We start from the raw sequence: 21,527 nt of genomic DNA, 5'->3' as shown, positions 1-21,527 counted from the left end.
GTCTTAACCCCTTGCGCTACCAGGGAGGCCCCTCTTTTTTTTATTTTTTAACCCAGGAAAAAGGAACAAAGGAGAGAGGAGAAAATGCCCAAGAAATATAGATAAGTCATGGGGGGCCCCTAGAGAACAGCTAACACCCCACAGCCAGATTACAATGGCTAAAAATCAGAGACTGATAAAAAAAAAAAATCCAAAATTCAACCAAGTAAACAGAGCTAACTGACTTAATTCCATTCAGGGTAGCATTCAGTCTAGCTAATGGGTGCAGTGAGAAGTTGTACAAAATGGAAGGAAGGTTTTTTCAGTCAAAGATGGTAGGATATAGGTTTTTTTTTTTTTAAATCTTTTTAATTATTTATGCATACAAGAACTGGGATACAGACCAGAGGGGCAAAGGGTGAGAGGATTCACCAGAGATAGAGTAAGTAACAGAACAGACAAGCTGAAAATACACTGCTGAGGGGAGCAGTGGGCAAGACAGGAGAGGTCTGATGTGCATGTGGGTATCTTGCTGCAGAGGCTGCTCACAGCAACACAGTGCTGTGTTTAACCCTTTGAGCCACCAGGGAGGCCTGGGATATAGTTTTTTTTAAGAAAATTGCTTCCCAGCAGGTAAGATCACTATCCCTTTAGAGAAGGCAAGGAGTCTTATCCTACAGATTACCTGCTGTTGTTTACCTGGACAAGTCAGGATTATTTGCCTGGGAGGGGTTGAAACTGCAGTTAAGTTAGATATTAAATCTTGTTTTGGAGAAGTGGATTTGGCAGGAGTGATTCCATTTTGAACCTGCTGTTTCTTTGACTTATTTTGTTCAGCTGAGCCAGAATGATAGGATTCTCCCTGTTGCTACGGTCTGTCATCTATGGAAAGTACCTGTGACTCCCCTAGAGCCACGAGACACTGAGTAGACAGGGGCCTGGCCAGCACTTGGCAAGTGTGGCCTTCGCTCATTGACCTTTCCTTTCTGGTGGAGGCTCAGGTTTCAGCCTACAAGGAGGGACACTTGCTGTCCTGTGGTTCCAGGACACTGGCAGTGCCCTCTTTCCTCTCAGTCACTTACTGTAATCACCCAACTGCAGATCAAGAATGAGATTAGGAACTGCAGAGAATCTTTGTTCCTAAGAGATTAGTGTCCCACACAGCCTGTCTCCCCACTGCAATCTCACCATTTTTCTTCTTCTTTCTGAAAGACCCCTATAAAGTTTAAATATTAGTCAAGGGCTGGGTGCTTGTGAAGTTGCAGAGATTAACTCAACAGGATGGAAGACATCCACCCCAAGTTCATTTGGCAAATTGTCCCTCCCCTCAAGCACCTCCCCCCTTAGGAATACCGTGGTGCCTACAGTACGGGCTGTCTTGATAAGATCCCTTTTCAAAAGGAGATGATTTTGTATTCTATCCCCAAACTAGAGGAGGTAGCCACATCCCCCATCCTGCTTAGGGAGGAGGAATGTTTGAGACCTCCTGCCATGCAGCGTTTTCTCCCCAAGCACTTTCTTGTCACCTCCTGCCCTGACCTCTCCTCCCCTTGGTGAAAGATAATTTTCTTCTCTGGGGTCACTGTAGGGTCTTTATTCTGTAATCCTTACCTATCTCTGAGCCACAAAGGTTTTGTTTGCTAGTCTTCCTTCCTTTCATAAATCAATCCCCTTTATCCTTTAGTCAGGTTGCTTGTGTCTGCCTGTACTCCCAGGGGCCTTACCTGGTACCCAGCCTGCCTCAGGTGTTCTGGGGGAGAATTTGAGATTAGGGGCCTAGCAGTTTAGGGTGACGTTGAAATGTCACCTGGCACTGTGATCCTGAAATCCTTATTGAATTGAGTAAGATAAACCAAATGTGAAATGTTTATTTATCAGGACATCTCAGTATATCTGGAACATTCACATATTAACAAAATGTTCAGACGCTTAAAATCCTTCCTCTGGCAACACAGTTTGGGTTCTCCTTATATGACACCATCCTGGATAGCAGTTCCTCTGTGAGGAGTCAAGAGTATCAATTCCTGAAGTTACCTTTCCTGTTGCTCTTCCAACTCTACAAAACCAACTGGGAGCGTGTCTCCTTTCTATGAGATTCCTGGGCTGCAGGGGAGATTGGTATGCATTGTGGAATGTGTAGACTGAGATAAGATTGGAGGGCTGATGAATTGGGCCATTTTCTTGACTCAAGAATTGAATAATTGTTGAGCACTTAACTATTTTCAGGCACCAGTGATATGCCCTGGGATTCGAAACATGAAAAAGTCTCCATCCCGGGCCTCCCCGGTGGCGCAGCCGTTGAGCGCTGGGTTGCGAAGCTGCCCGCAGCCTCTGCAGCGCCGGTTCGATCCCCGGCTGCTCCCCGGCCACCGGAGGAGGATCCCACATGGTGCGCAGACCTCTCCTGCCACCCGCTGCTCCCCTCAGCAGTGTACTTCAGTCCTTCTGCCTGCTCTGCTCCCCGCTCTGGCTCTGGTGAATTCTCTCACCCTCCCGCGCTTCTGACTGTACCCAGTGCATGTATAAACAAAACAAACAAACAAATATAATAAATAAATAAATAAAAACATGCCTCTATTAAAAAGAAAAAAAGAAAAAAAAAAGTCTCCATCCCTACTCCTCTAGAGTACAAGAAGACAGAGAAAAAGAAGCAGATAGTTATAATACAAGAAATGAGTGCCAAAATTAGATATAAACAAAATGGCCTGAGAGTACAGAGGAGATTTACAAGGCAGGGGACAAAATTTTTCCTTCTGTGCAGGTTGATAGAGCTTACCTGGCAGACGCATTATCAGGAATAAGTAAACACCTGTAAAAGTGATGGAAGAACAGGCGACATTTGAAAGATGGGCGTTTGCCAGGTAGAGAGTCAGCACAGGGAGGAAGGTTACAGATGGATATGTCAGGTCCTGGGCCTCCCCTCATGGCTCAGGTGGTTGAGCACCGTACTGTGAAGCTGTCCGCAGCCTCTGCAGCGCCAGTTTGATCTCTGCTGACTGGCGAGGTCCCACATGGTGAGCAGACCTCTCCTGCCTTGCCCGCTGCTCCTCTCAGCAGTGTATTTCATTAGTCTACCTGTTCTGTTCCCCACTCTGTCTCTGGTGAATCCTCTCACCCTCCCACACATCTTGCCTGAACCCCAGTTCTTGTATAAAATAAATAAATAAATCCTTAAAAAAAAAAAAAAAAAAAAAAAAAGGCAGGTCCTTACCCTGCTGAAATGTTCTCAGAATTAAGTAAGGTTAGAAAATAATTGGAAAGTAAAAGCACAGTTTAAGGATCAGGTATTGATATCACTTGATTAAGCTGTTCACGTGAAGTCAGAAGCCTGGTTAAAAGCCGGAGGAGGGCCTCCCCTGGTGGCGCAGCGGTTGATCGCTGGGCTGCAAAACTGCCCGCAGCCTCTGCAGCGCCGGTTCCATCCCCCGCTGCCGGTGAGGGTCCCACCTGGCGCACAGACCTCTCCTGCCGCCCGCTGCTCCCCTGAGCAGCTCCCCTTCATCAGTCTGCCTGTTCTGTTCCCCCTCTGGCTCTGATGAATTCTCTCACCCTCCCGCGCTTCTGACTGTGCCCAGTGCTTGTATAAATAAATAAATAAATGTTAAAAAAAAAAAAAAAAGCCGGAGGAGAGGGACACTTTTACAGGTGTTTAAAAAAACCCAAAATTCAACTGAATAAATTTGAAAATCAAATGGTTTTAGCCACTGAATCCCACCTAGGAGCATCCCATTTAGCAAGTAGGAAGGCCTCAGAAGAGCTGTAAAAGATGAAAATTTTTATACTTAGCCCAAGAGGGTGAAATAAGGTTATTAACAAAAGAAAAAAGAAGTTATTTCAAGCAAAACCACCTTTTCTCCAGGCTGTCTTATTCAGATTATCTCACTAGTGCTGACCAGGAAATTCCACCTTTGGGAGAGGTTGCGATTGTAGTGAGGGTGGGTATTTAGTTTTGGTGGGTCTTGACATAAATGACTCAATTTGGGTTTCCTTTTCAGCACATGTGTGATGGCATCCCAGTCACTGTTTCAGGCAAAGAAGAAGCAAAGGATTTTGATCCCCCCCCTCCCCTTCCTTATTCTCTACTTCATGACCACCAGGAAACTGAAAGACCTGTTCCTGTGGCAGAGACTCTGGAGGTGGCTTAGGAAGTGTGGCAGTGAAACAGAGGGCCCCTCTACCCTAGTGCTCAACATCTGAGCCCTCCCCCAGCCCCTGAAGGTTCCACAGTGTTGGGGGTCTCTGTGACTCCTAGGAATAGAGCAGTTAAAAACCCCTGCTCACTAGCCAAAGAAGACTAAGGCGGGTAGCAAATAAACACAAGAAAACATGCTCCACATTAGGGAAATGCAAATCTAAACCACAATGACATTCCACCGCATATCCATTAGCACTGTGACACTCTGGAAGCTGACAGAGGGAAATGCGGGTAAGGACCAGGTCTCACCCATGTTGCTGGGGTAATACACAGTGATCTCGCCAGTTTGGAAAACAGTCTGATGTCTTCTATGAAACATTTACCTTAAGACCCAGAATCCCACCCCTGGATTTACTCAGGAGAAATGAAAAGCCCGCTCAAAGATCTTTACAACCCAGGCAAAGACTTTTATGCAAGTGTTTACAGCAGTTTTATTCAGAGTTGCCCCAAATTGGGAGCAATCCAAATGTCCAGCAACATGATGTTACCATAACTTCAGGGTTTCAGGTCCAGTCTCCCAGCCAGGAACTGACCCCCGGCTGCGGTGGCAGTGCTGAGCCCCAGCCACTAGACCACCATGGGTTGGTGTCTCACAAAGCCTCAGCAATAACTTCGCTGATGCTCAGGCAAGCAAGCAAAAAAGAGGCAAATTGTTTACAAAAATGGATGTAAGGAAAAGTTCATTAAGGAGAAAAGGAACAGAAACAAAGTGGGACTCCCAGGCCCTTGGAACCAGGCCAGGGAGGGGCAAGGAAGCCAGTGGAGTCTTGCCTCATAGAATATAGACCTTCTTTCCCTAATTATTCTAAAGCCCCCATCAGTCTCTTTGTCATTGGTTAGTTCTTGGTGGTCTCCCTCACTCTGCCTTAATGTCTCTGAGCCCAGAATTAAGTCTTGCTTCACAGCCCTTATCTCAGAGTCCTGTAAATGTTGCCCTTGTCCGGGAATGTCCCGTTGCCCCTAGTCCAGGGGGCGTGTTTGATTAGTCCCCTTTGGAATTTGTTGCCCTTATCTCTGGAGCCTTCCTTATTCCTCCAAGGCTTTTTCCTATTCTAATCTGACCCTAGAAGTGATCGGCTTGCCCTTTGACTCAATAAGTCTCAAAAGCCTTTGTAAAGAGGAAAAAGCCAGCTACAGAAGACTACATGTTGTTTGATTCCATTTCTGTGACATTCTGGAAACTGCAAAAATACAGGGACAGAAATCAAATTAGTAGTTGCTGGAGGTGGGGGAAAGGTACTTACCTCAAGAGTGCTATGCACAAGAGAACTTTTTGGAGTGTTGGAAATGTTCTACAGTACAATGAATAAACAACAATAAGGTTTGTCAAATCTCATCAAACTGTACACTTCGAAAAGTGAATTTTGCAGCTCTTTCTGTCCACTTGTGTCTATGCAAGTGTCCTTTATTCTTCTATCTCTTTTCCTAATAAACCTGCTCCTTAAATATAAAAAAGAAAGGAAAAGTGAATTTTACTTGATGTGTTACCTCCTTAAGCCTAAGTAACAAGAGACTCCCCTAAACTTCTCTTGCCCCTAAATCAGACTCATCAAGATGACATCCAAATGACCCAATTGCTCAGGTTTCCCCTTGATCTTACAGCACTTGAAAACAAAGTCCAACTCATGCCAAGACCAGCTGCTGAGCCCCCCGCCCCCAAGCTAGTGCCCACACTTCAATGCCTACTTCTGGCTTCCAGCCCTGATCAGGGCAAACTCTAATTTGTAGCACATAATCCCCATTTATAACCCATTAACCTAGCCAAACTTTCTCAACACTGGGCTGAGCTAGCAGGGTCTCTGGCTTGTCCATTTCAGCCCCATCCTCAGGAGCAAGAATACTTCTGCTTATGTGGAGAGGTGTCCTGCAGCCTCATTCTGGCCCCTGAGAGTACGTTTGGGGGTCTTTCATTTCAGTGCTCCTCACATGGGTCAACTGCTCCAGTGTGCGGTGGGCCACCCGGGTTCAAGACATATTCACCGCTGGGAAGCTCCTGGCCCTCGCTCTCATCATCATCATGGGGGTTGTACAGATTTGCAAAGGTGAGTGGCATTGGAATAGTGGGGCCCCACCCAACTCTCAGGCTCTTGCATGTACACACCCCTTGAACTGCCTTGGACTGTGTACACACCCTAAGATTTCCTACTTCTGACCTTGGATGACATTTCTTCTTCATTTGCTTGACGAGGAAGATAAATCATTTTCCATGAGGTGGTTGGAAAGAGGGCATGTCTTATCCCCACCCCCCTGATTTGCAGAGTTCACTCCTCCCAGGCTGACCTCATAGCGCCAGCTCAGCTAGGAGAATATTCCAAATCTCTTGACTTCTGTTATCCTCTTGTCCCAACCCCAGAGACACTCCCTGCATCTTATATTGTATCTTGTCCTTATCTTAAAATTGGAGATGGAATTGGAGATTTCACATTTCAAAATTCTCATAATCTCTAGGAGAGCTCTGCATTCCTAGGACCCCTGCCAACATTCCCCACTGGATTTGGTCCTTTCCAAGCCTGAGCCTGCATTTGGTTTCCATGGGACCCGTGGCACCACTAGGCTCTGCCCAGTGTCTCTGCTCCCTGAGAAAGTCAGATGACAAAGAGGGAGTCAGCCCTCCCACCGCCCACAAGCCCTAAAGGCAGTGCCGGGTGCCTGGGTTTTTACTCCAGGAAACATAATTAAGGCTCTGCTATATAATGTTCCTGATTATTTTAATCAGTTGGATGAAGTTCTTTAGCCGGTTATGTTGTCTTCAGGAATTTCACCGTAAGGGAATCCCTGCTATCTTTGCAAAGATAGTGAGTGCCTCCTGACATGGCTCTTGAGCTGTCTCTTGATCACACTAATCTCTTTATTTCCTGCCTAAATGCTGCATGAATGAATCAACTATAGGCAGTTACTTTGTGTCTTATTACAACCTCATCAGCAGCCTTCCTTGAGAACCCACTGTGTGCAGGACCCTCGGCGAAGGGCTGGGAAAGCAACCGAAAGGTCTCTGAAGGACCCCAACCTTAGGGAATTTATACTGTGAAAAGGGAGATGGAACACAACCCTTAGAAAGAGACAAAAGGATATTGACAAAGAAAGCAGATCAAGCTTGAACAATATAGCTTTATGACAGTTTGTTTGCTGTTCTTGGTGCTTCTTTCATGAAAATGTACAAACTTAGGTATCATGGCCCTAATCCTGCATCTCCAAATCCCAGCATGCAAGCTCAAATTTACCCTGCCCAGCCCAATGACCTCTCCTGGCCTTTCCATCCAAGTAACGCTGCCTTTTACAAAAGGAACATTCAAATTTTGCTTTGAACCTGTGCCCCCATATGAACTCATGGTTACCAGGTTCTAGGGGGTCCTGGATCTGTATTTCCCTGCTCCTTTGGGTTCCACTCTCCCATTATATGGGGTTCACTGGAGTCAAGACAGAGCTGGATCATTTCCAGGGGGAGGGGCTGAGACAGGACCAGGCAGGCAGGGTCTGCTAGGCCTGACCTCTCTCCCTGAACTGCCTCCTGCCCCTGTGTCCACAGGACAATACTTCTGGCTGGAGCCAAAGAATGCATTTGAGAATTTCCAAGAACCTGACATCGGCCTCATTGCACTGGCTTTCCTTCAGGGCTCCTTTGCCTATGGAGGCTGGAACTTTCTTAATTATGTGACTGAGGAACTTGTTGATCCCTACAAGTGAGTTAAAATACCCCAGCTCTTCCCCTCTCCCTTGAAAGGTCCTGGCACCTGCTATTGGAATGAGGGAACCAGGTGTCCACTGCCCACTTTTCCCCTAATTCCTGTTCTGACCTTGACCTGTTCTATCCTGAAGAAATAGTTCACTTGCCAGGAACTTACACCATTTGTTATCCACTCTGCCCTGAGCAGAAAAATGATCCAAGGACTATCCCAGAGCAGGTTAAAAGCTGAGCAGTGGTGAGGTGGCACCATTGCCTTAGAGAATAAAACATGTGAGGTTCCCAGGAGACTTACCCACCTGCTGGGGACACACAGGGCTTGTATCTTGGGGAGGGAGGGAAGCAGTGCATTGTGAATGAGATTCTAGTCAAAAAGAGATGAATAGGTGTGAGCATATTTCCAGCTGAGGCTGTTTCATTTCCTTTAAATTGGGACAAAATCCACCTCCCAGGGAGAGAGAATATCACAGAAGCCTACAAGGTCTGTTTAGTGCAAAAAAAAAAGAGTGCAAAAAAAGAGAGATACTTTTGGAACCCATGACCAGGCAGGTTTCCCAGGTGCCAGACCTTCCCCCTCTCACCCCCTCTCCTCTGCAGGAATCTTCCCAGAGCCATCTTCATCTCCATCCCACTGGTCACATTTGTGTATGTCTTTGCCAATGTCGCTTATGTCACTGCAATGTCCCCCCAGGAGCTGCTGGCATCAAACGCAGTCGCTGTGGTAAGAGATCAAACTCCTAGCCCTCCAACGAGGAATGTTAACTTAGACTTGCCCCTTAGCCTCACTCACTTTTCCCTGGTCCCTTGAAGTCATCCCAAGTCCATGGGGGCAGAAACCACCTCTTCCTGTGCCCGGGGGCAAAGTGCTGACCCGGTTCTACCTAGAACAGCTACAGCAGTTGGAGCTGAGCGCTTACCACAGAGTCGCATGACCAAAAAGCCAACAATATTTACTATCTGGGAAAACTGAACCAACTGCTGATCTAGGGAACTTTAAATGTGAGTATAAAGGACACAGGCTCCCCCTTGAAAAGTCTTTCATGAGATATACCATCTCTCTTTGCCTTCATTTCCTCCCCTAGCATTGGTGTGGTGATTCCACCCATCAGGAAGAAGTGTGTGACAGTAAATAGAAAGTAGAAGTGGTTTATACTCTGGGGGGAAAGATAGTATAGGTCCAAGGCATTGGGGTCCTTGATGTCCAAGAAAGATCTAGAACCAGAACCATGCTCCCTCCACCTCAGTGCCCCACCTTGGCCTCACCTGGGTCACAACTTCACCTGCCAAATAGCATCATAACGTGTCTTATGTCTGAAAACTGTAAAAAAAAAAAAAGAGAGAGAGAGAGAAAGAGAGGCCCCCAGAGGCCTGTCACCTTGGCCTTCCCCAGTAGGACGGCTGTTCTAAACAAACCCCCCACCGTGTGCCCGAAACCCAGCCTGTCCTTGGCTCAGAGACTATCGAAAAGGTTGGTGCCCAACATTTTCTATTCCTTTGATACATGAAGAGGAGTCTAACTTCACCTCCTTTTCTTTCTCAGCCTAATTGTGGCTTCTTATCATTTTTCCCCATGGCATATATTTTTGTGAATTTAGGAGTTTTCATCCTATGGATTGGATTCATCTCTATTTTACAAATGGGAACACTGAGGCTCAAAAATTAAGAAGCTTGCTTCAGCTCTCGTATCTCCTAAATGGAGGGCTGAATTCCAACTTGCCTGACTCACTAGCCTGTGTCCCTCACCATGTGAGGAAAGCATATAATGTAGGGAGGCCCCAACTCACACCTGGTTTGCTATCCTGGCCCTCTACTTCCTGGGCCTGTGATCTTAGGCAAGCTACTGAATTGCTTCATGCCTCAGTTTCCTCATCTGTAAAACAGGGATAGCAAATATTCGTCAATGATGATTATGGTGATGATGATGATTGCTGCTGCTGCTGCTGCTGCTGCTGCTGCTGCTGCTGCTGTTACCACACTGACTTAGCTAACTAGTCCAAAACACTTAATGAATTTGGCTGTGTAGTCATCACAGTGGGAAGTGGTGGTGCAGCAGGAAAGGGGCACAAAGACCATCCCTTCCCTCAAGGACCTTAGACAGAGAGACTCAGCCAGGGTGGGCTTGGGAGGGAGCATTCCAAGCAGTGATGTGCAGGTAAGGGGTTTCTGCTCATCCTTTGTTTTCTCTCCCAGACTTTTGGAGAGAAGCTCCTAGGTGTCATGGCCTGGATCATGCCCATTTCTGTGGCCCTGTCTACATTTGGAGGAGTCAATGGTTCTCTTTTCACCTCCTCCCGGTGAGTGCTGTCTGGGCTCTTCCTGGACCAGGGGCCACTCTGCGGTGCATTGCTCTGTGTATACTGTATGTTGGGGGAGGGCTCTTGTCTCTGTCCGCTGGGGTCTGTGTGGCCACCTGGGCAGTGACATTGAAAGGGTGATTGCTTACGTGAGTACGTGCGTGTGTCACTGTGGACTCAGAGGGGCGTGTCCTGCTCTCGTGGCTACCTAGGATGTGTATGGCTTCATATGTGATGGTGAGATGCCTCATCCCACCTCCTTTCAACAGGAGCAGAGGCAGAGGCTGAGGAGCCCCCAGGCTACCTGGTGCAACTCCAGGTCAGGGGGCTGTGGTTGGCAGCGGCACAGGGTCTCAGCTGCAGTACCCAAGCCCCTTTTCTTCTAGCCTGGAAATAGGTTGTGCCAGTTCAAAAGAAACTCCCTGTGAAAAGAACTAGGGGGACCCATGCTGGGGCCTCTGAACTGGTCCCTCATGAAAGTTTTGGGACCTGGCTGCAGGTACGATGGGACCATCTCTGAGCCCCCTCAGGGTGTAGCTTCTCCCTGATCAAAAAACAGGTGGCTCTGGGAGGCTGTCACAGGGCCTCCTGGGAGACTCAGTATAGGATGTGAAGTAAAAGGGGTGGGGAAGAGCAGAAGGAAAGCATTAGGGGAATTTTAGGAAAGCCAGAAGTGTGAATGGGCCCAGGAGTCTCCAGCTCCTGGTTCCACACATTCAGGAATCTGGCCTTTTCTTGAAATCCCTTGCTGTGAGGCCAGCAGATGCTGGATGATTTCCATGGATGTGGTTTAACAGGTCCCTCCAGGGTTCTTGGAAAGCCCCCTGCCCCCAGGGCACAGTCCTACAAGAAAAGATACAGCAAAAGCAGTGAGCCCCTCTCTGCAGCTGTTTTCAGTGTCATCCATCACATCTGGGAGGAGTGTCCATGACATGACAAAGGAGTAGCAAATTTTGAGGACCCAGGGCAGAAAAGAGGAAGTGTGGGTGTCCCCTGTACCCGAGACCCCTATGATGCTCACCCACAGCAACGTCGTGTGCATGTTACACAGGAGCAGTGGCCCCATGGAGGCCCCAGACGAGGGCGAGCGGTGGAAGAGCAGTGACCCATGAGGCTCTCTGGGATCTATTGGAGGAGAGTGACTGGCTACAGTCGCTTTAGAGTGGGGTTTGTCCCTCGGGCAGGCCAAGCAGCGGTCTGCGTGCATGTGGTCTAGCCGTGTGTGCATGCAGGAGACGCGGCAGGGCGCGCTCGCCTCTTGTTCAGAGGTGCCGCTCACCCACCAGGCCTCCTCAGCTCATCTTCCAGTTCTTTCCTTCCTGCCTTCCCCTTCCCTCCTTCTCGCTCTCATTCTTTTGTGTTTTGGAATATGAAGAGGATGATCTTCCCGAGGAGTAGGAGTGTGTGTGGGTGTGTGTCATGCTTAATGTCGTAGTCTCCTCTGTTGTTGGCTAGCCGGGCAAGGGTGGTCTCTTGTGAACTTGACACTACCTGGACAATTGCACTTGGTCCTGGCTGCATGTGGGGAGGATTGAATGGGAGGCCCTGGCTATGTGCATGACGAGGCCCACAGCACACCTGGGACTCACTTGAGGGCATGAGACTGCACTGAGGGGGACAATGTCATGTGGCTGCATGAAACCAATGACACTGGCCTAGGTAGCTGATGATGGCAACTGGTGGTGATGCATGTGGGTGCTGGGGACCACTATCCACACACACTCTGTGGAGAGAGCTGCTACTCCTAGACCCACTTTCCCCATGCACACATTACAAAGTCAGGGACACTTCTCTTCCAAACACCCAGAAAAGTGCGCTGATGCTGTGCTTTTCTGCCCCCACTGCAACAGCATCCTTTTCCTCCCATCCCTTTCCCTACAGAGGTGTCCCTTTCCCTACAAAGTCCTAGAAAAAAAGAAAAAGTCCAGTAATTCACATTAATATGTACATGACTCCTAATGCTTCTACTATTCACTTTTTTTCTCACAAGAGGGAAGGAGGAAAGGGCTGCTTATTCTGTTGAAATTTCTCTTTCTAAAAATAACTTTTAAACATTAATGTCCTGACCATGATTTCACATTGTTACCAGTGGGAGAATTAGGTAAAGGATACATAGGAGCTCTTTGTGTTGTTTTTTACTTTTTTTTCTTCTCTCTATTTTGTGTTATTTTCTCACTTTTTTGTTTTTTGTTTTTCTTTTTGTTTTTCATGTTTTTTTTCTTTTTTTTTAAAAGATTTGTTTATTTATACAAGAACCGGGGTACAGGCCTGATTTGCGGGAGGGTAAGATTCACCAGAGACAGAGTGGGGAACAAGACAGACAGACTGATGAAATACACTAATGAGGGGAGCAGCAGGCGAGACAGGAGAGGTCTGCTGCACCATGCTGGGACCTTCGCCAGCTGGTCGGGATCTAACTGGCGCTGCAGAGGCTGCTGACAGCTTCACAGAGCTGCGTTCAACCGCCTGCGCCACCAGGGGAGGCCCTCTTTTTATATTTTTTATTCTCTTATTTATGTACTGTTTCTTACAGGTGAATATGAACCAACAATCATCTCAAAGTTTAAAGTTTAATTTTGTATAGTAAAAAAATAATTTTTATTTTGATTATAAATGCCCTGGTGTTTTGGAATTTTATATTTTTTCCTATAAAGTTTAAGGAAGAAAATTAAAGTTACTCATAATCCTAGTACCCAGAATTAATCAGTATTTTAATAGCTGCTTTTACATGCACATAAAGTTTTTTAAATTAATTAGATCATATTCTATGGCATCATACAATTTTCAGTTTTCTTTTTTTCATTCATTTATTTATTTATTTATTTAAAAGATTTATTTATTTATGCATACAAGAGCTGGTGTACAGGCCAGAGATGCAGGGGGGGTGAGAGGATTCAACAGAGACAGAGTGGGGAACAGAACAGGCAGACTGACCGAAGTACACTGCTGAAGGGAGCAGCGGGAGAGTCAGGAGAGGTCTGCTGTACCATGTGGGTTGCTCCCTGGCTGGCCGGGGTTTGAAATCGTGCTGCAGAGGCTGTGGACAGCTCCACAGATTGTGTCTTACTTAACCCCTTGCGCCACCAGGGAGGCCCTAACTCTCCATTTCTTTCTTTCTTTTTTTTTAAGATTTATTTATTTATTTATACAAGAACCAGGGTACAGGCCAGATATGCAGGAGGGTGAGAGGATTCACCAGAGACAGAGTGGGGAACAGAACAGGCAGACTGACAAAATACACTGCTGAAGGGAGCAGCAGGTGAGACAGGAGAGGTCTGCCGCGTCATGTGGGACGCCAGTCCGAGGCCAGCCGGGATCGAACCAGCGCTGCAGAGGCTGCAGACAGCTTCACAGCACTGCGCTCAACCACCTGTGCCACCAGGGGAGGCCCTAACTCCATTTCTTTAGGATAGCTTTTTGGAAATAGAATAAGTAATTTAAGGATATATATTTTTAGGTATAATTTATATACCAAAAAATTGTAAATGTTCAGGTTGTTTTAACAACAGCCCATTGCAGACAGCCCATGTAACCATCCTCAGAACAGGAGAGAGAACATTTCCACAAATCCCCAGGTTCCCATGTGTCCCTTCCTGGCCCACCACCCATTCTCCACTTTCCTGGCTAGGAAAAGCTTTCCACACACAGGCCAGTCCCTATGTATCAGAAACTAAGGTGGAAGGGAGGCAGATTTTCACAGGGATTAAAGCCTCAGACATTGTCAGGAACCACAGAGTGACAATCACCAGTCACCCAGGGTCCCCAGACCACACCCAGGTCTCCACACACCCAAGATCCATCCATTTATCCACTGGTTGCCTCTGACTTGCCTGCACCTGCATTTGTGAACGTGGGTCCTGTGATTAGTGGGCTGGAAGGTGTGCATGAGAAGGTGGGTACCTGGTTGGAAGGGGGATGCTCCCAGGTGGGTAGAAGGTGGTATGGATGAGGGAGCCTAGTTGGAGAGGGGGCTTCTTTGGATACTTCATGAGCAAGCCAAGCTGACCTGCTTTTCTCTCTGCCAGGCTGTTCTTTGCTGGAGCCAGGGAGGGCCACCTTCCCAGCGTGTTGGCCATGATCCACGTGAAGCGTTGCACCCCAATCCCAGCCTTGCTCTTCACAGTAAGGGCCCCTCCTGTCAGCCCCAGACACATACTCCTTGTTTGTGCTTGCTCAGAGCTGAGAGTTCACACTCCCACACACACCCCTGTCATCCTTCAAGTCTGCTCCTAGGTTTCCTGGGTCTTAGATAATCTGGCATCCACAGGCGTTATTAATATTGAGAAAGACAGCAAGGAAAGACCCTGCACCCAAAAACCTAAAGGTTCCCAGGCTGGCCCCTTTCCATTTTCCTATGTTTTTGGATCAGAATGAAGTGACTCCCTCAAGATCTCACAATTCACAAAGAAACCTCTTTTCCTGGTCCTCTCCCGCACCTGTTACCCAGAGACAGGCTGCAGCTTTGGGCCTGTGCTCTGGTCGGTCACAACACATTCACCCTCCCCATCGCTCTTCTTGCCCCAGGAGATTTGCCAGTCTCTTGGGAAACATCACTGAAACAAATTCAGTGTTAAGTATATGTTAAAAAAGAAGAATCACAAGGGAAGGAAGACTGATAGAGAAAAGGAAACTTGGGGTGGGAGTAAAATAACCATGAAGAATCAAAGAGAACACACAGAGATATTTCCCCCATTGAGTCTTTTGAGTTATTTTTTTCCCATCTGGATCCTGAATAAAATTTTGAAAATGACTTGGTCCACTGGAGAAGCAGTTAGGCCAGGAGGAGTCAAGGGCATTCACTGCACAGCACTAGGAGCAATGTCAGAATGTTCAGACACAAGAAGAAGGTCATCTTGATCAGTTAGTTGTGAAAGGAAACTGGAGAAGCCCCTATGTTCCCACTGGGCCAAAGGCTTTTTTCAGTCCGAGGCCATAGTGCAGTGCTGTGACCCCAGGCAAGTACAGCTAGAATCTGGCTTATTCATCCCCTAAACGATCCTCCATTACCTTCATCAGACCTCACAGGACAGCCTGTGTTAAGCCTTCTGTTCATTTTAACAATTCAGCAGAGGAAAGAACATGGTTCTGAGAGAGCCACTGAGAAGAGTAAATAAGTTAATATTTGTAGAATGCTAAGAACAAGCCATGGCATCTGGTAAGTGCTATATCGCTTTATGATATTTAAAAAAAGAAAGGAAGGAAAAAAAATAAATTAGATGACTAAGCCAGGAGAAGAGGATGAGGTCACGAAAAAAGCCTTAATCTGCAGTTAACAGTCTTCCCTAAGAGATTAAAAAAAATGAAATTAGCTTGAGTAATAACCAAGGGAGAAATATAAATGAAAACAGGGCAGATAGGGAGCCAGGGGCACTGCTGTGCCAGTCTGGTTGTTTATGGCCAGTATGTTCTGATTGGATAGTGCCCTTGCCATACCAGTGGTTAAATATTTTGATTATCACCCCTGCAATAAAAAGAATTCCTGGCAGTGCAGGCATTAGCAATGGCCTGAATTAGTATCGGAGTGTGAAAATCTTCATTGTGAGACTCCCTGATGAACTGGCATCACCTGCCTCAGGCAGAGGAGCAGTCCCCTGACCTTTAATCAACACCCAAGTTTCCAAATACCTTTCTGATCACTGATGAGCTTTTCACATTCCTCCCAGTGCCTCTCGACCCTGCTGATGCTGGTCACCAGTGACATGTATACTCTCATCAACTATGTGGGCTTCATCAACTACCTCTTTTATGGGGTCACAGTTGCTGGACAGATAGTTCTTCGCTGGAAGAAACCGGACATCCCCCGCCCCATCAAGGTGCGAGACCTCCTTCTAGGGTCCCCTCCCTGTCTTCTACTGGTTCTGACTGCTGCTGAAATTTTTTTTTTTTTTTATTGAAGTAACATTGGTTTAGAACATTATGTAGGTTTCAAGTGTCCAGCATTTTAAGTTGACATCTATACATTATGTGCAATGGCCCCCAAAAGTCTAGTTCCCATCCACCATGGAACCAATGCCCTTTACCCAATTTACCCATCCCTTCTACTTTTTGTACTGTAATCTAAGGGTTTGTTTTTGTTTTGTTCTGTTTATTCATTTGCTTATTTATCTTTCTCCTTCTGTCTTACTTCACTTCACTTAATGCCTTCTTGGTCCATCTATGTTGTCAAATGTCAAATGGTGACATTTCATCTTCTTTATATATGACTAGTGTTCCATTGTGTATATATACCATATCTTTATCCTCTCCTTTACCCAGGGATATATCTTGGCTCTTGTGAGTAATGCTGCAGTGAACATTGGGGAGTGGGCGTGGGCGCTTATATCTCTTCACCTTAGTGTTTTATTTTTTTGGACAGATCCCCAGAAGTGGAATAGCTGGATCACAGGGTGTTTCTATTCTTAATTTTTTGAGGAATTTCCATATTGTTTTCCATAATGCAGCTTAGATTTTTAAATCACCATGTTCTCAGTGCTGAGCACAGGTCACCATCTCTATGATGGTAGCAAACCTTAAGCCACAAGGGTTGTATGTGAATGGGGCAGCCATTTCCATTCTCCACCGGGGTCAGGGCCAGAGCAAGCTGCATCAAAGAATAAGTTAGAGTCAGTGGTGTTTTTGTCACATCCTTCTTTTGTTCCCTACAACTCTAGGTCTTAAATGCCAGCTGATCTTTCATAATTCCCTTCTCTCCCTAACATTGTCCTGGGCCCTCTAGTCTGGGCAGTCTCCTCGCTCTCCCTCCCAGGGGCTGGGTTTCCTTCTGCTGTGTCTCCATCCATGCAATGAGTTTCCAGAATGAGTTTCCTCCTCCCAGCTGCCTATCTAAAGTCCTTTTTTTTTTTTTTTTTTTAATGCTACCAAAGGCCTTTATTAGTGGCAATGGGAAGGTGGGTGGGGAGGGAAATATGACAGCTCTGGCTCTGGAGAAGTTCCAAAGGCCTGAAATTGAAGGAGATGCCTTAACATCCAGGGAGAAGCATGCCTTAACATCCAGGGAGAAGCATGCCGACCTCAGTTGTGCTCGGATTCCTCCTTGGAGTACCCTGTCTTTGCACTTGAGGATAGACTCAGTAGCTGGGCACCAAAGACATGTGGCAGAGGGGGCAGGAGCCCTTCCCTCTGCCTCCGTACATTAGGGGGACCAGGATGACACACCAATACCAGCCAAAATACGGGCCTCAAGCACTTCTTCTTCCTTGAAGCATCCCAGTTCACTTCGGCATTCCACAACCCTCCTTTTTTAAACTATTGTGGCCTGACACATAGTAGGGTGTCTGTTGAGCCTATTGATTGCTACAAGAAATGACTTTGTGATAGCAATAGATGAACTGCTTAGGACAAAATATGCTTGCTAGAACTCTCTGGGTTCTCCTGTAAATCAGGAGAATCGAGCACAGCCTTAAACTATTGAGTTGTCGGAAAAGTCATGATGTACTTTTGCTTGAAAGGCAAAAAAAATATGCCATGACTTTTCTGACCACCTAATTTTTGAACAATTCTGATTCTGGAAACAAAAAAACTAGAAGATTCTTCCAGCTGAGAAATCCAGGGCTCTCCAAATCTGTTTTCCACTGCCACTGCTCTACCACTCTTAGAAAGACTGCTGGAGGGAAAAGGAGATGGAATCGCCCTGTCTCCCCAGCACAAGCAAGCTCCCTGGGAGGAGCGGACAGGAGCAGAAGGGAGGCTGAATCCGGAGACTTGGAAAGCTCTGCTGGGACTCCCACCAGTGTCGACAGAAGGGATGAAGCCCAGAGAGTGAAGCTGCTGCCTGAAGTAGCCAGGGCCCCAGGCTGCTACAAGCTAGGTCTCCTGACTCCTCAGGTCTTGGCAGGTTTATCTCCTCAAATTGCTAAAAGCAAATTGGGGCTGACCAGGGTGAGAGGGAGGGGCACTCACCACACTGCGCCCCGATGAGGCTCGCCTAAAAGTAGGCAAGGTGGGGAGCCCGCTGACTCAAGGTGGGGAGCCCTCCTTCTTCCTCACTCATTTCTCTGCTTCTCCTTCACCACAAGACCTCAGCAAGTGCACCCATATGCCAGCAGGCTCACCTACCCTGAGGGATTGGGGGAGTCTCCTGCTGTCTCCAGCACTGGACAAGGAGGAGACCTTGTTTGATCCTGCTCAGGGGAGGGGCCTGGGGACGAGGTAGACAAGGGGGACTGAGCCCTCCCTCCTCTTCCTGACCAAGTTCACCAATACTTGTTGAAGCAGCAGTTGCCCGGTCAGGACTCCTGGTGGAGAAGCCACAAGGCTGAGGGAAGTCCAGCCTTTGCCTGCAAAGTTGCTTGCCTGTGGGTGAAGAGGGAGGATGCTCTGACCCTGTGGGCCGTGGGGCTCTCACAGATAATGGTGACTCTGTTCCACAGATCAACCTCCTGTTCCCCATCATCTACTTATTGTTCTGGGCCTTCCTGCTGGTCTTCAGCCTCTGGTCGGAGCCCGTGGTGTGCGGCATCGGCCTGGCCATCATGCTGACAGGAGTGCCCGTCTACTTCCTGGGTGTTTACTGGCAACACAAACCACAGTGTTTCCATAACTTCATTGGTGAGTCGTTGCAGGCTCTGGGTGGCTACAGGGCCTCCTGGTCTGGTGTAAAGTGGCCGGTGGCCTGGCAGGGAATACCTAGGCTGATGCACAGAGCTCTGGAAAAGGAGTGTGGGGGTGGGGGACCGGGTGGCAGGAGAGGTGCAGCACACAGGAAAGGGAGACACCTTTCCAGAGGCCTCTGAGAATAGAATAGCTGGTGTTTGCACGTCGACCTTAGACCTGCAAGAGAAGGCAAGGTGATAGCTATCCTGCCAGAGCTGTCTAGGGCCAGGTAGAGACCCCAGGTGGTCAGTGGGTGTGGGGAAGCTGGCGGACTAGGGTCTTTATGAGAAGGGGTAGCTGCGGGAAGCAGATGAGGTGGCCAGTCCCCTGGAAAATAGTCTCATAGGTGCTGGTGGCTCTGCTGAGGCAAAACCTGAGGTGGAGAGCCAGGAAGGTGGAACGCTTATCATTGATTGTGACCTCTTCCCTCAGAGTGGATGACCCTGGTGAGCCAGAAGATGTGTGTTGTTGTGTACCCTGCGATGGATGGGGGCTCGGGGACAGAGGAGATAAACAAGGACATGGAGGAGCAGCAACAGCCCATCTACCAACCCACTGACTCCAAGGACAAGACTTCAGAGGAGCAGCCCTAATCTTGAGGAACCCCATCCCTCTCAGCAGGCTCCTCCCTCCCTCAACACCCTTTCTGCCTTCCCTGCCCAGGTCCCCCCAACATACACACACACACTCCTCTGTCAAGCAGGGGCAGGACCTGGGTATGGACGGTGAGACACTAAACCAAGACTGACACTATACCCAAAGAACCAGCCTCTCACCCCCAGGACCTGTGTCCAAAGCCCCCCTCCAGGCCTGTCCACATTCTGTTAGAGGAGAGTGGAGCTACCAAGGGTGACTCCAGGATCTGCCCTCTGTCCTGGGCCCACACATTATATTTCCTCCTCTAGAACTTGAGTACCCTACTGCCTTCCCTCCCCACTCCTGAGCCCAGGGAGGCCTCAGCTCAGAGAGAGGTGGTAGCAACTGTAGTCAGTTAGGGAGGGACAGACTCAAGCAAATTTGTCACCATTGAAGGTCAGCTGGAGAGATTCAAATCTCCCTCCCTTCTTCCCTCCCTCCCTCCCTTCACTAGGGACCCAAGAAACCAGAGGGGATACTTCTCTCTGCCCTGTACTCCTCGGTACTTCCCCAGGCCTCCTGAGCTCCCTGGCCACAGTCAGGTTCCTGTCAGGACACCACCTCCCCACTGAGCTAAGGACCAATGAGCAGGAGAACTGCCCCCGCCCCCCAAGCAGAGCCAGGCCTGTGGAACAGTTGGGAAAGGCTCGGATTGCAGAACCCAGCCCTGCCCCTGCCCTTGCCCCTGCATCCTGCCCTCAACTCTGTGCCAAAGCTTCTTAATACCAGAAAGGCTTTTTATTTTCAGCATAGTAGTAGACAACGTCTCTCTCCTAATGACAAAGTCGTTCTGCTTCTCCTCCCTCTCTATGCCCAGGGGAAGACTCAGTCAGTCACCCAGTTACCCCTGCAGCTACACCCTGACACACCCCCAGCCACACCCCCAGTGAGCTATTCGGGCTGCCCCATCATGTCCTTTTCCTCCTCCAGAACCAGACTGGGTGTGAAGTCTCCCCGAGCCCATCAGGCCTGAAATCCAAGCCAAATCAGCCTTAAGTCACCTCCCATCCAAGAATCAGACCTAAAAATACTCTCTTATTTCTAAACCCAGGAACAGACCTGGTATGAAATGCACTCTGGGAGGAAGGGAGGGAGTTAAGGAGGGTGCTGTTCCACTTCCCTAGAGGTGCCCATCCCATAAACTTGGAGACTGTTCCGGAGAAGGTGTCTTCAGAAAAACAGTTCCAGCCCCCTCCCCAACTCAGATAACCCCCACTGACAGTCCCACCGCTGTCCTGTCTGGGCAGCCTCCAAGGCAGGATGAGAGGGCAGTGGCAGCCTGGCACCTCCTGGAAGGCCCTGGGAAAGGCAGGTCTCTGTGGCTTGCAGACTCCCAGCATCCTGCAGGCTGAGGCCACTTTGCCTGTGCTCCAAGGGAAGGCTTCCGCGCCACCCCTGCTGTGCTAAGGACTAGGATCCTTTTATCCTACAGCAAGATTCCCTGGGCACCCCCACTCTCCATCTTTTCTGCTTAATACTGGAATACCTGGGGAACCACTCCTGTCCCAGACAGACCTCCCAGCTTCCACCTGCCTGCCTGACCTCAACTTGCTGAGATGCCAGGACTGGTCAGGAGAACTAGGGCTGGCCCCTGGGGGGTCAGGGGACCATCCTCCTATACCCTCATCTCATTCCTCTACCCTCCTATTATTGTTTTTTGTAAAGTGGATGCCTTACTTTTTGGATAAATATTTTTGAAGCTGGCATTTCTATTTCTTTTGGATTTTGTAATGTAAGGTTGGTTGTTGTTATTTGGGGAGGGGGGGTGGGGGGGTTATTACACCAGAATAATACTCTTCTGTCTTTCAGTTAATTTAGGCTTTAGAAGGTTTTTTGTTTTGTGGAGGCTTTTTTTTCCTTTTGATGTAATAAAATTTTAAATGGAAATGAAGTCTGCGTTATTGATAATTAAATGACCATCTGAGACAGAGTATCCAGGCATTTCCTATCTTACTCGGGAGTATCTGCTTGCCAGGTCCCTTCCAAGATGCCATTCCCAAAGGCCTGCTCTCCACCACCTCGTTCAAATGCCACATTCAAGCAGCCACCATTCTAAACCAAAAACATTCTCATTTCTTCTGTGAAGTCATGAGTGTTACGTGCCTGCTCTGGGCACGAAGCTGAGAGCCTACAGACTAGCTGGGTGGAA

The 21,527-nt window shown here is 48.0% G+C and overlaps 1 protein-coding gene and 1 non-coding gene across 4 annotated transcripts in view; one reads left to right on the top strand and one right to left on the bottom strand.

Moving 5' to 3' along the window:
- SLC7A8 (solute carrier family 7 member 8) overlaps nt 1–21,128 on the top strand; it is a 50,978-nt gene extending 29,850 nt beyond the window's left edge. For 2 of the 3 annotated variants that reach the window (XM_037503064.2, XM_037503063.2), the window contains 8 exons: nt 6,091–6,216; nt 7,701–7,854; nt 8,454–8,577; nt 10,047–10,150; nt 14,176–14,272; nt 15,814–15,963; nt 18,520–18,697; nt 19,175–21,128. In XM_037503064.2, coding sequence (XP_037358961.1) covers nt 6,091–6,216; nt 7,701–7,854; nt 8,454–8,577; nt 10,047–10,150; nt 14,176–14,272; nt 15,814–15,963; nt 18,520–18,697; nt 19,175–19,335 — 1,094 coding nt within the window. In that variant the 3' untranslated portion in view covers nt 19,336–21,128. Of the gene's footprint in view, nt 1–6,090; nt 6,217–7,700; nt 7,855–8,453; nt 8,578–10,046; nt 10,151–14,175; nt 14,273–15,813; nt 15,964–18,519; nt 18,698–19,174 lie in introns of those variants that run through there. The other variant, XM_037503065.2, reaches the window with a different exon arrangement.
- Nucleotides 17,192–17,326, bottom strand: LOC119239643 (small nucleolar RNA SNORA57). Its single transcript, XR_005123921.1, has one exon. It is a non-coding gene; the product is annotated as a small nucleolar RNA SNORA57 (small nucleolar RNA).
- Nucleotides 21,129–21,527: the final 399 nt, after the last annotated feature.

Source organism: Talpa occidentalis, unplaced genomic scaffold (assembly GCF_014898055.3).
Source record: "Talpa occidentalis isolate TD23 unplaced genomic scaffold, MPIMG_talOcc4v2.1 talOcc4.11, whole genome shotgun sequence".
Classification (NCBI taxonomy): Eukaryota; Metazoa; Chordata; class Mammalia; order Eulipotyphla; family Talpidae; genus Talpa; species Talpa occidentalis.
This window is presented reverse-complemented; position numbering and strand designations above follow the sequence as displayed.